Source organism: Salvelinus alpinus, chromosome 20 (assembly GCF_045679555.1).
Source record: "Salvelinus alpinus chromosome 20, SLU_Salpinus.1, whole genome shotgun sequence".
NCBI classification, from domain to species: Eukaryota; Metazoa; Chordata; class Actinopteri; order Salmoniformes; family Salmonidae; genus Salvelinus; species Salvelinus alpinus.
In genome coordinates, this window is record NC_092105.1 from 15,996,851 (window position 1) to 16,013,670 (window position 16,820).

Sequence of the window (16,820 nt, forward strand, 5' to 3'; positions counted from 1 at the left end):
GTTCCAAGCATTAGATGGGTCCAAGTCCAATTTGTAAAATGGGTATAGTGGTCCAAGAAACTGGCCGATGGATCAGCTAACAGTCCAATATGCTATAGATAGCTAGCAGGCCGCGGTTAGCAGAATGGGCCTTCAGGGGATGTCGTGCCTGAGGGGCCTGTTGGGATCCTCGGGCAGATTATGTCGGTATTCCACTCGTGAAGGATCGGCGTGGTTCCGTGCCAAGTACCGGCAGGAGCAGGGGTCCGGATATTGTACCCGAGGAGTGAGCTTCAGGAGTAGCCCAGGAGCCCTAGCCGGGAGATGGGTCTAGCATGGGCTAGCTCCAGGCTAGTTGGTGCTTGCTCCGGGACGGAAGCGTTGGCCAGGAGTAGTCAACCCGGGTTGCGGTTAGCTAGCTGCGATTATCCAGATGAAAAGGTTCAGAGTTTGCGGTAGGAATCCGGGGATATGGAGAGAAAAATAGGTCCGGTATGCTCTGGTTTGAAACGCATTGTACGAACTGGTGAGAGCTTTCCGAGCTAAAGGTTAGCTGATGACCGCAAGCTGTGGTTAGCTGACTGATAGCTGATAGCTGGTAGCTAGTTAGCTAGCTAGCTTCAGTTGAGGTATTCCAGTTCAGAGGTAAATAGAAAGGAGAGTATTTTGAAGTTGAGGTATATTAAAAAGAATGCGAAGGAAAAGATATAGAAAGATGTATACATGGGACAAGACAAAGACGTCTGACTGCTACGCCATCTTGGATTTGACAGGATGGGCCTTTTACTCTCCAGTCGACCACACATCATTATGACTGCCCTAGTAATGGGCCTTCTACTCTCCAGCCTACCACACATCATTATGACTGTCCTAGTAATGGGCCTTCTACTCTCCAGTCTACTACACATCATTGTGACGCATTTGGGCTGCATTGGCTGTTGTTTATCTATTCTAACCATACATTTATGTTCATTCATATTCAGATAGATAAAGTCGCTAGTATATGAGCTAGTAAACTCCCTAGAAAGGCCAAAACCTAGGAAGAAACCTAGAGAGGAACCAGGCTATGAGGGGTGGCCAGTCCTCTTCTGGCTGTGCCGGGTGGAGATTATAACAGAACATGGCCAAGATGTTCAAATGTTCATAAATGACCAGCATGGTCAAATAATAATAATCACAGTAGTTGTCGAGGGTGCAACAAGTCAGAACCTCAGGAGGAAATGTCAGTTGGCTTTTCATAGCCGATCATTGAGAGTATCTCTACCGCTCCTGCTGTCTCTAGAGAGTTGAAAACAGCAGGTCTGGGACAGGTAGCACGTCCGGTGAACAGGTCAGGATTCCATAGCCGCAGGCAGAACAGTTGAAACTGGAGCAGCAGCACGGCCAGGTGGACTGGGGACAGCAAGGAGTCATCATGCCAGATAGTCCTGAGGCATGGTCCTAGGGCTCAGGTCTGCCGAGATAGAGAAAGAAAGAGAGAATTAGAGAGAGCATACTTAAATTCACACAGGACACCGGATAAGACAGGAGAAATACTCCAGATATAACAGACTGACCCTAGCCCCCCGACACATAAACTACTGCAGCATAAATACTGGAGGCTGAGACAGGAGTGGTCAGGAGACACTGTGGCCGCATCCGATGATACCCCCGGACAGGGCCAAACAGGCAGGATATAACCCCACCCACTTTGCCAAAGCACAGCCCCCACACCACTAGAGGGATATCTTCAACCACCAACTTACCATCCTGAGACAAGGACGAGTATAGCCCACAAAGATCTCTGCCACGGCACAACCCAAGGGGGGGGGCGCCAATCGTCCACATGGCTGGCTGCGTTTTGCTACCACCGGAAACTTCTGGAAGATTGCTCATTATTTTGTTTTTCTGAGGACCCAGAAAACGGAGGAAGTGGGAGAACCTATGCAAGTAAGTAAATATATTTTGAAAATGATCAAAAACGTTGTAGCTGTTATTAGATAGATAGCTTGCTACAGGAACTTTGTGTGCAGGCTAACTCAAATGAGCTGCTAATGTAATGTTCGTTAGCTATTAGATAACTTTACATAATGTATAGCTGACCAAGTGAATTAAATATCACCAGCTAGCTAACTTCATTTTAGCTAATTAGTTATCTTGATGTATTTATCATTGTAACTCCAAATGCATTTGTATCTAGGTAGCTAGCTAACAGCAATGGAAGAGGGTGAAAGGTTTAGCTAACATTAGCACTTTCAGCTGTCAGAGTTGGGGGGGGGGGTAGGCTACTCTGGATAGGGCAGGCACCTTTGTAGGAGGACATTGTGGAAATATTCTCTAGTTCCAGTCCCTTGTGAGAAAAACTGAGGACAGAGAGATATAGCAACATAATATTCAGTCCTGTCTAATTTGAGTATCATGCAGCCTGTTTCTTTGTGATGTTTTCTGTCAGCAGATGAAGAGGTCCCAAGAGAATAAGTGTAAATCCTTATGGATTAACCATGGATTATGTATTCCTAACTATGTTAGCAAATTTTATAAACAAAAATACAGTTTAAAAGTCACACAATGTATAAACCTATTACAAGTGGAGCAGGCCGACCCTGCTGGGTGTGCAGCGTTCTGTTCCAGCCCAGCACTAACACACCTGATTCAATGTATCAAACCCAATTAGTTAATAATCAAGTGTGCTCACCCAGTAGATCAGGGATCAGTGGAGCGAGGTTGGCCACCAACGGTATTGACATTTTTTTTTAAACCTGAAATTATGTTTTCGTAATAATAGCCTACTTGTTACAAAAATGTCTAACCTTTACATATGAGTTAGCTTACTTGTACACGTTGAAATGAATTTGTTGATGCTTTGAAGTTAAGTGTTTTAAATGTGTTTTCATTGTTACCTTAACTATTATTCAAGATGAACTAGTGTTGATGAATCACAGATCACAATCCTGCAATAGAGAGGAAGGGGATCTGTTTCTAATTTGTCTGTGTTTGTGTTGCATTATTTGATTGGCACAATTTTTTGTGGCAAGGCAAAGCAGAAATTACACAATACTTTTCATTTCACCCATACAACAATATAGCCTAATATTAAAGAACAATGTGTTTACAATATCATAAACAATAGCCTTTTACACATTCCAAATGTCATTTCATATATTTAAATGGTTTAAGGGGGCACTTTTGTCATGGCGACAAGGGAAAGATGCTCTCTACTCAATTGGCACAACAGATTCATTCAGATTGACCCAACCACAGCATATGACAACCATCTCGTATAACTGACGGATGACTCCTTTCATATCTGGAAAGTAGTGGAAGTAGAAACTGATGCTGCTGAAGCATTACTCATCTTCAAAGTGGATGCCTTGATTAGAGATCGACCGATTAATCGACATGGCCGATTTCAAGTTCTCATAAAAATCGGTAATCGGCCTTTTTGGACGTCGATGGGGCCGATTACATTGAAATCCACGAGGAGACTGCGTGGCAGGCTGACCACCTGTTACGCGAGTGCAGCATCAAAGGGACCTTGTGGCTGCAAGGTCATTATGGGTCATTGCGTGTAGATTGATGAGGGGGAAAAAAATATTTAATCTATTTCATAATAAGGCTGTAACAAAATGTGGAAAAAGTCAAGGGGTCTGAGTACTTTCCGAATGCATTGTATGTTAGCTAGAATGGATAGCATATGAACTAGTATGTGAGCTCATCCCTCTGTTATGTAATGAAGGCACAAGAGGCAGCGCTGTATCATTAATACACTCACAGGTAAATGGTGTTGTTTTGCCCGACGCGATAGCTGCCTCAGAACATGCCTTATTGCTTTTACAACATATCAAAATAACAATGATGAATTAAATATTTTCATTTACATTTCATTTTAATGAGCCAATTCATACAATGTCATTCTTCCACCAGAAGATATAGTCCAGACAAAAATCTGGTTGTTAGTAAAAGATTGTTTCCGAGGTCAGACAGTGAGGCTTATATAAACCCCCGCTGTACCAAACTAAATGCTAGGCTTATATTAACCCCCGCTGTACCAAACTAAATGCTAGGCTTATATTAACCCCCGCTGTACCAAACTAAATGCTAGGTTTATATTAACCCCTGCTGTACCAAACTAAATGCTAGGCTTATATTAACCCCCGCTGTACCAAACTAAATGCTAGGCTTATATTAACCCCCGCTGTACCAAACTAAATGCTAGGCTTATATAAACCCCTGCTGTACCAAACTAAATGCTAGGCTTCTATAAACCCCTGCTGTACCAAACTAAATGCTAGGCTTATATAAACCCCTGCTGTACCAAACTAAATGCTAGGCTTATATAAACCCCTGCTGTACCAAACTAAATGCTAGGCTTATATTAATCCCCGCTGTACCAAACTAAATGCTAGGCTTATATAAACCCCAGCTGTACCAAACTAAATGCCAGGCTTATATAAACCCCTGCTGTACCAAACTAAATGCTAGGCTTATATTAATCCCCGCTGTACCAAACTAAATGCTAGGCTTATATTAACCCCTGCTGTACCAAACTAAATGCTGGGTTTATATTAACCCCCGCTGTACCAAACTAAATGCTAGGCTTATATTAACCCCTGCTGTACCAAACTAAATGCTAGGCTTATATTAATCCCCGCTGTACCAAACTAAATGCTAGGTTTATATTAACCCCTGCTGTACCAAACTAAATGCTAGGCTTATATTAATCCCCGCTGTACCAAACTAAATGCCAGGCTTATGTTAACCCCCGCTGTACCAAACGAAATGCTAAGCTTATTTTAACCCCCGCTGTACCAAACGAAATGCTAGGCTTATATTAACCCCCGCTGTACCAAACTAAATGCTGGGTTTATATTAACCCCTGCTGTACCAAACTAAATGCCAGGCTTATATTAACCCCTGCTGTACCAAACTAAATGCTGGGTTTATAGTAACCCCCGCTGTACCAAACTAAATGCTAGGCTTATATTAACCCCTGCTGTAACAAACTAAATGCCAGGCTTATATTAACCCCTGCTGTACCAAACTAAATGCTGGGCTTATATTAACCCCCGCTGTACCAAACTAAATGCTAGGCTTATATTAACCCCCCCTGTACCAAACTAAATGCCAGGCTTATATTAACCCCTGCTGTACCAAACTAAATGATAGGCTTATATTAACCCCCGCTGTACCAAACTAAATGATAGGCTTATATTAACCCCTGCTGTACCAAACTAAATGCTAGGCTTATATTAACCCCTGCTGTACCAAACTAAATGATAGGCTTATATTAATCCCCGCTGTACCAAACTAAATGCCAGGCTTATATTAACCCCTGCTGTACCAAACTAAATGATAGGCTTATATTAACCCCCGCTGTACCAAACTAAATGCTAGGCTTATATTAACCCCTGCTGTACCAAACTAAATGCTAGGCTTATATTAACCCCCGCTGTACCAAACTAAATGCTAGGCTTATATTAACCCCTGCTGTACCAAACTAAATGCCAGGCTTATATTAACCCTCGCTGTACCAAACTAAATGCCAGGCTTATATTAACCCCCGCTGTACCAAACTAAATTCTAGGCTTATATTAACCCTCGCTGTACCAAACTAAATGCTAGGCAAGGGGAAATAATGTGCGCGATATATACAAGAGATGATTGGGACAGCAACATGAACATGATATTATGATGGAGGCGCAGTGATAATTGTCAGTTGGAACTGTTAGCAGGCATAGGCCTGTCTGTGACGGCCAATACAGAACGGCAATATTTATGAACATTTAAGTCATAGCCACAGCTATCATCTTTAATCATTATACTAATTACCATGCAATCCATTCCTGAGACCTTTTAAGCTGGTCTCCATGGGAACGAGACACCCGGGTGCCTGCCCTTTTGTGTGTGTGTATGTGCGTGTGTGTGTGTATGTATGTGCCTGAGTTTGCCTGCGATGCCCTAGCTAGCGTCCGAGAGAAGATTAACATTCCCCCTACAATACCATCTCAAACATTCCTGTTGTGATTACTCTGGTCGCATACAGGGGAAAAGATTTGTCTCTCCAGACAGAGATTAAACATCAATATGACTGATATGAAGGGCCGCTATTATCCTGTTATCTACTCTGATGTCAGACAGGACTAGGGTCAAAACAGTGGCGCTACCATAGAATTAGGAATTAGAATTTAATAGGATCTCTATGGGTGTTACTGTGGAACAGATAGCAGTGTCATAATAACCACATATCAGATATTACAGAGTGGAGACGGGGACTATGTCCCATTTAGAGAAGCACCCTGCAGTGTCCGGCAGGTCTATGTAATATCTATGGCTATATTTGAGTGTGTTGGCACGTGTTGCCATAGCCATGCCGTTCACCGAAACGTGTCTTTGTCGTGCTACTGATCCAGTTTCTGCTGTTCTGCCTGCGGTTATGGAGCCCTGACATGTTCACTGGTCGTGCTACCTTGTCCCGGACCTGCTGTCTCGAACCTCTGAATGCTTGGCGGCTATGAAAAGTCAGCTGACATTTACTCCTGAGGTGCTGACCTGTTGCACCATCTATATCCACTGTGATTATTTTTTGACCCTGCTGGTCATCTATGAACGTTTGAACATCTTGAAGAACGATTTGGCCTTAATGGCAATGTACTCTTATAATCTCCACCCGGCACAGCCAGAAGAGGACTGGGGACCCCTAGGTTCCTGCCTTTTTCCTAGCCACCGTGCTTCTACATCTGCATTGTTGCTGTTCAGGGTTTTAGGCTGGGTATATGTATAAGCACTTTGTGACATCTGCGGATGTAAAAAGGGCTTTATAAATGTTATTGATTGAATGAAAGTTGAAAAACATTCTATATCCACACACACACACACACACACATTCTCCGGATGGTCCTCACCCATGCCCCCCCCCCCACAGATCAAACAGGAAGAGTAATGATGAAAATATTCATCATGAATATTGATAATATATGATAATATATTATGATAATGATGATAATATATATATGATAATATAGCGTATGTACTGTAGGGGAGAGTGGGGTAAGCTTGTCCAAAAATAGCTTGTCCAAAAAAAGTGGTCTCTTGGCACAACTTACCTGGCTATGGGGTAAGTTGAGTCATGGAACAGGGTAAGTTAAGCCGCCTTTCTGTACTGAATGAAATATTATCACTACATTTTTAAAACCATGACTATCTTCATTACCCAAACACAATTCAACACAATTTTGGTCTTTTAATAATTTTAAGCATTTTTTAAAACCTAACAAACACTTTTTTAAACACGTTTAACATAGGCCAGGCCCTGTTGTTACCTCATATTCCAGTGATAATGCCTTCAATTACGCATTTTGACTATATTAGCCCACACAGCTACAAGGATGTGCTAGGTTTAGGACCTCATATTGAAGCTTATAGAGACCACAACTGATTGTTCTATATATATACACAATCTTAAAAGTATCTACTTTGGTTTAGACACAACTTCTAACACAATCAATGAATTTGACTTGGTGAAAAAAAAATTGGACCTACTGTAACTTACCACTTTTTCCATGGGGTTTCTTCCTTCAGACTCCAGGAAAGGATGACCTCTTCCTAAACATTTGGTCAAATGATACATTTTGTGTATTGTTTCCTAGAAACAAGGGTGGCTCAACTTACCCCACTTTCCCTTACTGTGGTGTGTACGGTCAGCGTGGAGATGGGATTTATAGGCTATTTAATCCCACCGTTATGCAACAACTCAATCGCCAGGATAAAAGGAATGGGAAAAGATGTATGTGTTTCCTGTAGAAGAGCTCCTAATCATTTGTGATTCTTTCTGGATCTGCAGCAGTATGGTGGCTCACCAGATCCAAAATACCTTTTGTGAAATAATGTTTGTTTACAATGACATTGGGGTTTATAGTGAGTTCATTTAAATGACATCCCCCCAACTAGTGCACACATTTTGACGATCTGCATGAGGAATAGGGTAGTCCACTACATTTATATCAGGTCATTTATTTTATTTAACCTTTATTTAACTTGGCAATTCAGTTAAGAACAAATTCTTATTTACAATGATGGCCTACCGGGGAACAGTGGGTTAACTGCCTTGTTCAGGGGCAGAACGACATATTTTTTTTACCTTGTAGCTCGGGGATTCAATCCAGCAACCTTTCGGTTACTGTCCCAACGCTCTAACCACTAGGCTACCTGCCGCCCCCAAGGTCAACAGTAGTGCACAAGGGAATAGGGTGTGATTTGGGACTCAGCCTGTATTTCTATAGTCTAAGGTGATGGTCATTGTTGATGTGCTTGTCCTGTCAGGTGGGGGACGTTGTCATGGCGAGTGAAGACGAGACGTTCCCCTGTGACCTCATCCTGCTCTCATCCAGCCGCGATGACGGAACCTGCTACGTCACCACCACCAGCCTGGATGGCGAGTCCAGCCACAAGGTAAACACACACAGACACACCATTCTCCCAGCACGCTCTCTGATCAAACATGACTTCTCGTGACTCATCTCACTCTCTCTCTTTCTCACTCTCTCACTCTCTCTCTCTGTCTCTCTCTCTCTCTGTCTCTCTCTCTCTCTCTCTCCCTCTCTCTCTCTCTCTCTCTCTCTCTCTCTCTCTCTGTCTCTCTGTCTCTCTGTCTCTCTGTCTCTCTGTCTCTGTCTCTCTCTCTCTCTCTCTGTCTCTGTCTCTCTCTCTCACTTACTCTCTCACTCTCTCTCACTCTCTCTCTGTCTCTCTCTGTCTCTGTCTCTCTCTCTCTCTCTCTCTCTCTCTCTCTGTATCAGACCTACTATGCTGTACCAGACACCATGGCCTTTAAGACAGAGCAGGAGGTGGACTCTCTACATGCGACTATTGAATGTGAACAACCACAGCCTGATCTCTACAAGTGAGTGACACATGTTTAACACAGAATCATTATGATTGACCTGTTCGTTTGTTGAAAATGGCATGACTTTTTTTTTTCCTCATACAGATTTGTGGGGCGCATCAATATTTATAAGGAAAGTGAAGATCCCATAGCCAGGTAAGACCAACATTCCCATCTCTCATTCCTAAAATGTCTTTGTCTGTGTCAAACTTTTCATCCTTCATTTGTTCCTCCTCTTTTTTCAGACCCCTGGGAGCTGAGAACCTTCTCCTCAGAGGAGCCACCCTGAAGAACACAGAACACATTTATGGTAACACACACACACACACACACACATACACACTGTACTGTGTCTGTAGTGATGGTAACCTCTGGTTGTTGTCCCCACAGCTGTAGCCATCTACACGGGCATGGACACCAAGATGACGCTGAACTACCAGTCCAAATCCCAGAAACGCTCCGCTGTAGAAAAGTAAGATCAAATCAAAGTTTATTGGTCACATACAAAGATTTGCAGGTGTTATAGCAGGTGCAGCTAAATGTTTATGTTACTAGCTCCTAACAATGCAGTAGAATGTCTCATAAATACTATACAAATACACAAATAATCCTAAATCTATAAATGACAGAATGAGTCCAATTAACAATCCAAGGGTAGATACAGTATATTAGAGTGAGCATGAGTCAGAATATAGAATTTAAGTATGTGCTGTGTGTAGACAAGATCATTTGGAAGGAAAGTGGTATGTACAGTAGTAGGTAGATCTATTCCCGTAGTAGGTAGATCTATTCCAGTAGTAGGTAGATCTATTCCCGTAGTAGGTAGATCTATTCCAGTAGTAGGTAGATCTATTCCAGTAGTAAGTAGATCTATTCCCGTAGTAGGGAGATCTATTGCAGTAGTAGGTAGATCTATTCCCGTAGTAGGTAGATCTATTCCCGTAGTAGGTAGATCTATTCCCGTAGTAGGTAGATCTATTCCCGAAGTAGGTAGATATATTCCCGAAGTAGGTAGATATATTCCCGAAGTAGGTAGATCTATTCCCGAAGTAGGTAGATCTATTCCCGAAGTAGGTAGATCTATTCCCGAAGTAGGTAGATCTATTCCCGTAGTAGGTAGATCTATTACAGTAGTAGGTAGATCTATTACAGTAGTAGGTAGATCTATTCCAGTAGTAGGTAGATCTATTCCAGTAGTAGGTAGATCTATTCCCAAAGTAGGTAGATCTATTCCCAAAGTAGGTAGATCTATTCCCAAAGTAGGTAGATCTATTCCCAAAGTAGGTAGATCTATTCCCAAAGTAGGTAGATCTATTCCCAAAGTAGGTAGATCTATTCCCAAAGTAGGTAGATCTATTCCCAAAGTAGGTAGATCTATTCCCAAAGTAGGTAGATATATTCCCGTAGTAGGTAGATATATTCCCGTAGTAGGTAGATCTATTCCCGTAGTAGGTAGATCTATTCCAGGAGTAGGTAGATCTATTCCAGGAGTAGGTAGATCTATTCCCGTAATAGGTAGATCTATTAAAGTAATAGGTAGATCTATTCCACTAGTAGGTAGATCTATTCCCGTAGTAGGTAGATCTATTCCAGGAGTAGGTAGATCTATTCCAGGAGTAGGTAGATCTATTAAAGTAATAGGTAGATGTATTCCACTAGTAGGTAGATCTATACCTCCCTCCCCACTGTGTCTGATTTGCTTTAGTTAGGGTAGAACTACATGTCTGATGAAGGATAGCAGGAGTTGGAATAGCAGAATGATAGTAGGAGTTGCAATAGCAGATTGATAGTTGGAGTTGGAATAGCAGAATGATAGTAGGAGTTGGAATAGCAGAATGATAGTAGGAGTTGGAATAGCAGAATGATAGTAGGATGTTTAATCACCAATCCAACCCACAGAGTACCTAAACATGCAAGAAATAGTGCATAAAGAGAAGGCACTAGTGTACTGTAGTGTAGTGTGATGTACTGTAGTGTACTGTATTGTACTGAATGGCTCCCCCACAGACAGTTTGATTTTGGAAAACAATCTATTGAATATATTAGACCAGCTGGCTCCTCTCTCAACCTGCTGCTCTTGCTGTTATTACATAATGGCTGCATCATTCTTTGATTTCATTCAGGCTGTGTGTGTGTGTGTGTGTGTGTGTGTGTGTGTGTGTGTGTGTGTGTGTGTGTGTGTGTGTGTGTGTGTGTGTGTGTGTGTGTGTGTGTGTGTGTGTGTGTGTGTGTGTGTGTGTGTGTGTGTGTGTGTGTGTGTGTGTGTGTGTGTGTAACTCTATTGACAATCCTTTTACATCCAGTTCTGCCGAATCAATCTGCATTTAGCTCATCTAAACTTCTTCTAACTCCCTCCTTCCCTCTCTTGCCCTCTCTCCCCTCCCTCTCTCTCCCCTCCCTCTCTCTCCCCTCTCTCTCGCCCTCCCTCTCTCCCCCTCCCTCTCTCTCCCCTCTCTCTCTCGCCCTACCTCTCTCTCCCCCTCCATCTCTCTCTCGCTACCTCTCTCTGCCCCCTCCCTCTCTCTCTCCCTCTCTCTCTCTCTCTCTCTCTCCCCCTCCATCTCTCTCTCCCTACATATCTCTCTCCCCCTCCATCTCTCTCTCCCTCCATCTCTCTCTCCCTACATATCTCTCTCCACCCTCCATATCTCTCTCCCCCCTCCATCTCTCTCCCCTCTCCATCTCTCTCCCTCCCTCTCTCTCCCCCCTCCATCTCTCTTTCCCTCCCTCTCTCTCCCCCCTCTCTCTCACCCTCCCTCTCCCCCTCCATCTCTCTCTCCCTACCTCTATCTGCCCCCTCCATCTCTCTCTCTCTCTCTCCCCCTCCATCTCTCTCTCCCTACATATCTCTCTCCACCCTCTCTCCCTCATCTCTCTCTCCCTCCCTCTCCCCCCTCCATCTCTCTTTCCCTACCTCTCTCCCCCCTCCATCTCTCTCTCCCTCTCTCTCTCTCCCCCTTCCATCTCTCTTTCCCTACCTCTCTCTGCCCCCTCATCTCTCTCTCCCTACTGCTCTCTGCCCCCTCATCTCTCTCTCCCTCCATCTCTCTCCCCTCTCCATCTCTCTCCCTCCCTCTCTCTCCCCCTTCCATCTCTCTTTCCCTCTCTCTCTCTCCCCCTTCCATCTCTCTCTCCCCCAACTTCTCTCTCTCCCTACCTCTCTCTCCCCCTCCATCTCTCTCTCCCTAACACTCTCTGCCCCCTTATCTCTCTCTCCCTCCCTCTCTCCCTCCCTCTCTCTCTCCCTCTCTCTCCCTCCCTCTCCCCCCTCCATCTCTCTCCCTAACCCCCTCTCTCACCCTAACCCCCTCTCTCACCCCCTCCATCTCTCTCTCCCTAACTCCCTCTCTCTTCCCCCTCCACTCCGCTCCCCCTCCACTCCGCTCCCCCTCCACTCCGCTCCCCCTCCATCTCTCTCCCCCCTCCATCTGTCTCTCCCTAACTCCCTCTCTCTCCCCCTCCATTCTCTCTCCCTAACTCCCTCTCTCTCTCTCCCACCTCCATCTCTTTCTCCCTCTCTCTCTCTCTCCCACTCCATCTGTCTCTCCCCCCTCCATCTGTCTCTCCCTAACTCCCTCTCTCTCCCCCTCCATTTCTCTCTCCCTAACTCCCTCTCTCTCCCCCCTCCATCTCTTTCTCCCTCTCTCTCTCTCTCCCACTCCATCTCTCTCTCCCACTCCATCTCTCTCTCCCACTCCATCTCTCTCTCCCCTCCATCTCTCTCTCCCCTCCATCTCTCTCTCCCCTCCATCTCTCTCTCCCCTCCATCTCTCTCTCCCCTCCATCTCTCTCTCCCTCCCTCTCTCTCCCCCCTCCATCTCTCTCTCCCTCTCCCCCCTCTCTCTCTCTCTCTCCCTCCCTCTCTCCCTCCCTCCCTCTCTCCATCTCTCTCTTCACTCCCTCTCTCACTCCCTAACTCTCTCTCCCCCTCCATCTCTCTTCCCCTCTCTCTCTTCCTCCCTCTCTCTCTCCCTCTCTCTCCCTCCCTCTCCCCCCTCCATCTCTCTCCCTAACCCCCTCTCTCACCCTAACCCCCTCTCTCACCCCCTCCATCTCTCTCTCCCTAACTCCCTCTCTCTCCCCCCTCCACTCCGCTCCCCCTCCACTCCGCTCCCCCTCCACTCCGCTCCCCCTCCACTCCGCTCCCCCTCCATCTCTCTCCCCCCTCCATCTGTCTCTCCCTAACTCCCTCTCTCTCCCCCTCCATTTCTCTCTCCCTAACTCCCTCTCTCTCCCCCCTCCATCTCTTTCTCCCTCTCTCTCTCTCTCTCCCACTCCATCTCTCTCTCCCCTCCATCTCTCTCTCCCCTCCATCTCTCTCTCCCCTCCATCTCTCTCCCCCCTCCATCTCTCTCTCCCCTCCATCTCTCTCTCCCCTCCATCTCTCTCTCCCCTCCATCTCTCTCCCCCCTCCATCTCTCTCTCCCCTCCATCTCTCTCTCCCCTCCATCTCTCTCCCCCCTCCATCTCTCTCCCCCCTCCATCTCTCTCCCCCCTCCATCTCTCTCTCCCCTCCATCTCTCTCCCCCCTCCATCTCTCTCCCCCCTCCATCTCTCTCTCCCCTCCATCTCTCTCTCCCCTCCATCTCTCTCTCCCCTCCATCTCTCTCTCCCCTCCATCTCTCTCCCCCCTCCATCTCTCTCCCCCCTCCATCTCTCTCCCCCCTCCATCTCTCTCCCCCCTCCATCTCTCTCCCCCCTCCATCTCTCTCCCCCCTCCATCTCTCTCCCCCCTCCATCTCTCTCCCCCCTCCATCTCTCTCTCCCCTCCATCTCTCTCTCCCTCTCCCCCTCCATCTCTCTCCCCCCTCCATCTCTCTCCCCCCTCCATCTCTCTCTCCCCTCCATCTCTCTCCCCCCTCCATCTCTCTCCCCCCTCCATCTCTCTCCCCCCTCCATCTCTCTCCCCCCTCCATCTCTCTCCCCCCTCCATCTCTCTCTCCCCTCCATCTCTCTCTCCCCTCCATCTCTCTCCCCCCTCCATCTCTCTCCCCCCTCCATCTCTCTCCCCCCTCCATCTCTCTCTCCCCTCCATCTCTCTCTCCCCTCCATCTCTCTCTCCCTCTCCCCCTCCATCTCTCTCTCCCCCTCCATCTCTCTCTCCCCCTCCATCTCTCTCTTCCCCTCCCTCTCTCTCCCCCTCCATCTCTCTCTCCCTCCCTCTCTCTCCCCCCTCCATCTCTATCTCCCTCCAGGTCTATGAACGCATTCCTCATAGTGTATCTGTGTATCCTGATCAGTAAAGCGGTCATTAACACGGTTCTGAAGTACGCGTGGCAGTGGTTTGCTGACCACGACCAACCCTGGTACAACCACAGGACCGAGATCGACAGAGAACGCCACGTGGTTAGTCCCGCAAGCAACTACACTACCCACAATGCATGTTGGCACAGTAAAACGATTCATCAGGTGTCTCCCAGCTTAACATTCACTGATTCTGATTAAGGCTGTTGTTCTCTCTCTCTAAATCTCCTCTCTATCTTCCTCATCCCTCATCCTCTCCTCTCTCTCTTAGGTGATCAGGGCAGTCACAGACTTCCTGGCCTTCATGGTGTTGTTTAACTACATCATTCCAGTCTCCATGTATGTTACCGTGGAGATGCAGAAGTTCCTGGGGTCTTACTTCATAGCCTGGGACATGGATATGTACGATGATGAGCTGGGGGAGGGGGCTCAGGTCAACACATCAGACCTCAATGAAGAGCTGGGACAGGTACACACATATATACATATACTAGACTCACTCACACACACACACACACACACACACACATAGATATATATAGATATAGATATACTATACTCACTCGTGTACACACACACACACACACACACACACACACACACACACACACACACACACACACACACACACACACACACGCAAACATATATATACAGTTGAAGTTGGAAGTTTACTTAGCCAAATAAATTTAAACTCAGTTTTCACAATTCCTGACATTTTATCCTAGTAAAAATGCCCTGTCTTAGGTCAGTTAGGATCACCACTTTATTTTAAGAATGTGAAATGTCAGAATAATAGTAGAGAATGATTTATTTCAGCTTTTATTTCTTTCATCACATTCCCAGTGGGTCAGAAGTTTACATACACTCAATTAGTATTTGGTAGCATTGCCTTTAAATTGTTTAACTTGGGTCAAACGTTTAGCCTTCCACAAGCTTCCCACAATAAGTTGGGTGAATTTTTGCCCATTCCTCCTGACAGAGCTGGTGTAACTGAGTCAAGTTTGTAGGCCTCCTTGCTCGCACACGCTTTTTTAGTTCTGCCCACACATTTTCTATAGGATTGAGGTCAGGGCTTTGTGATGGCCACTTCAATACCTTGACTTTGTTGTCCTTCAGCCATTTTGCCACAACTTTGGAAGTATGCTTGGGGTCATTGTCCATTTGGAAGACCCATTTGCGACCAAGCTTTAACTTCCTGACTGATGTCTTGAGATGTTGCTTCAATATATCCACATAACTTTCCTCATGATGCCATCTATTTTGTGAAGTTCCCCAGTCCCTCCTGCAGCAAAGCACCCCCACAACATGATGCTGCCACCCCCGTGCTTCACGGTTGGGATTGTGTTCTTCGGCTTGCAAGCCTCGCCCTTTTTCCTCTAAACATAACGATGGTCATTGTGGCCAAACAGTTCTATTTTTGTTTCATCAGACCAGAGGACATGTCTCCAAAAAGTACAATACTTTTCCCCCATCTGCAGTTGCAAACCGTAGTCTGGCTTTTTTATGGCGGTTTTGGAGCAGTGGCTTCTTCCTTGCTGAGCGGCCTTTCAGGTTATGTCAATATAGGACTTGTTTTACTGTGGATATAGATACTTTTGTACCTGTTTCCTCCAGCATCTTCACAAGGTCCTTTTGCTGTTGTTCTGGGATTGATTTGCACTTTTCGCACCAAAGTACGTTCATCTCTAGGAGACAGAACGCGTCTCCTTCCTGAGCGGTATGACGGCTGCGTGGACCCATGGTGTTTATACTTACATACTATTGTTTGTACAGATGAACTTGGTACCTTCAGGCGTTTAGAAATTGCTCCCAAGGAGGAACCAGACTTGTGGAGGTCTACAATTTATTTTTTGAGGTCTTGGCTGATTTCTTTTGATTTTCCCACGATGTCAAGCAAAGAGGCACTGAGTTTGAAGGTAGGCCTTGAAATACATCCACAGGTACACCTCCAATTGACTCAAATTATGTCAATTAGCCTATTAGAAGCTTCTAAAGCCATGGTGTCATTTTCTGGAATTTTCCAAGCTGTTTAAAGGCACAGTCAACTTAGTGAATGTAAACTTCTGACCCACTGGAATTGTGATACAGTGAATTATAAGTGAAATAATCTGTCTGTAAACATTTGTTGGAGAAATTACTTGTGTCATGCACAAAGTAGATGTCCTAACCGACTTGCCAAAACTATAGTTTTTTAACAAGAAATTTGTGGAGTGGATGAAAAACGAGTTTTAATGACTCCAACCTGTATGTAAACTTCCGACTTCAACTGTGTGTGTGTATATGTGTATATATATATATATATATATATACACACACACACACACACACACACACACACACACACACACACACAGTGGGGAGAACAAGTATTTGAGACACTGCCGATTTTGCAGGTTTTCCTACTTACAAAGCATGTAGAGGTCTGTCATTTTTATCATAGGTACACTTCAACTGTGAGAGACAGAATCTAAAACAAAAATCCAGAAAATCACATTGTATGATTTTTAAGTAATTAATTTGCATTTTATTGCATGACATAAGTATTTGATACATCAGAAAAGCAGAACTTAATATTTGGTACAGAAACCTTTGTTTGCAATTACAGAGATCATACGTTTCCTGTAGTTCTTGACCAGGTTTGCACACACTGCAGCAGGGATTTTGGCCCACTCCTCCATACAGACCTTCTCCAGATCCTTCAGGTTTCGGGGCTGTCGCTGGGCAATACGGACTT

General features: G+C 45.3%; 1 protein-coding gene across 9 annotated transcripts in view; it reads left to right on the forward strand.

Moving 5' to 3' along the window:
• The window catches only part of LOC139546365 (phospholipid-transporting ATPase IH-like), a 111,335-nt gene that overhangs the window by 50,322 nt on the left and 44,193 nt on the right, over positions 1 to 16,820 (forward strand). For all 9 annotated transcript variants that reach the window (XR_011669206.1, XR_011669208.1, XR_011669209.1 and 6 more), the window contains exons 6-12: positions 8,278 to 8,406; positions 8,754 to 8,857; positions 8,945 to 8,995; positions 9,085 to 9,149; positions 9,230 to 9,311; positions 14,035 to 14,185; positions 14,355 to 14,552. Coding sequence is in view for 2 of the 9 variants with exons in the window: in XM_071354669.1 (XP_071210770.1) it covers positions 8,278 to 8,406; positions 8,754 to 8,857; positions 8,945 to 8,995; positions 9,085 to 9,149; positions 9,230 to 9,311; positions 14,035 to 14,185; positions 14,355 to 14,552 (780 nt within the window). In the remaining 7 variants the exon portion in view is untranslated. The remainder of the gene's footprint in view (positions 1 to 8,277; positions 8,407 to 8,753; positions 8,858 to 8,944; positions 8,996 to 9,084; positions 9,150 to 9,229; positions 9,312 to 14,034; positions 14,186 to 14,354; positions 14,553 to 16,820) is intronic.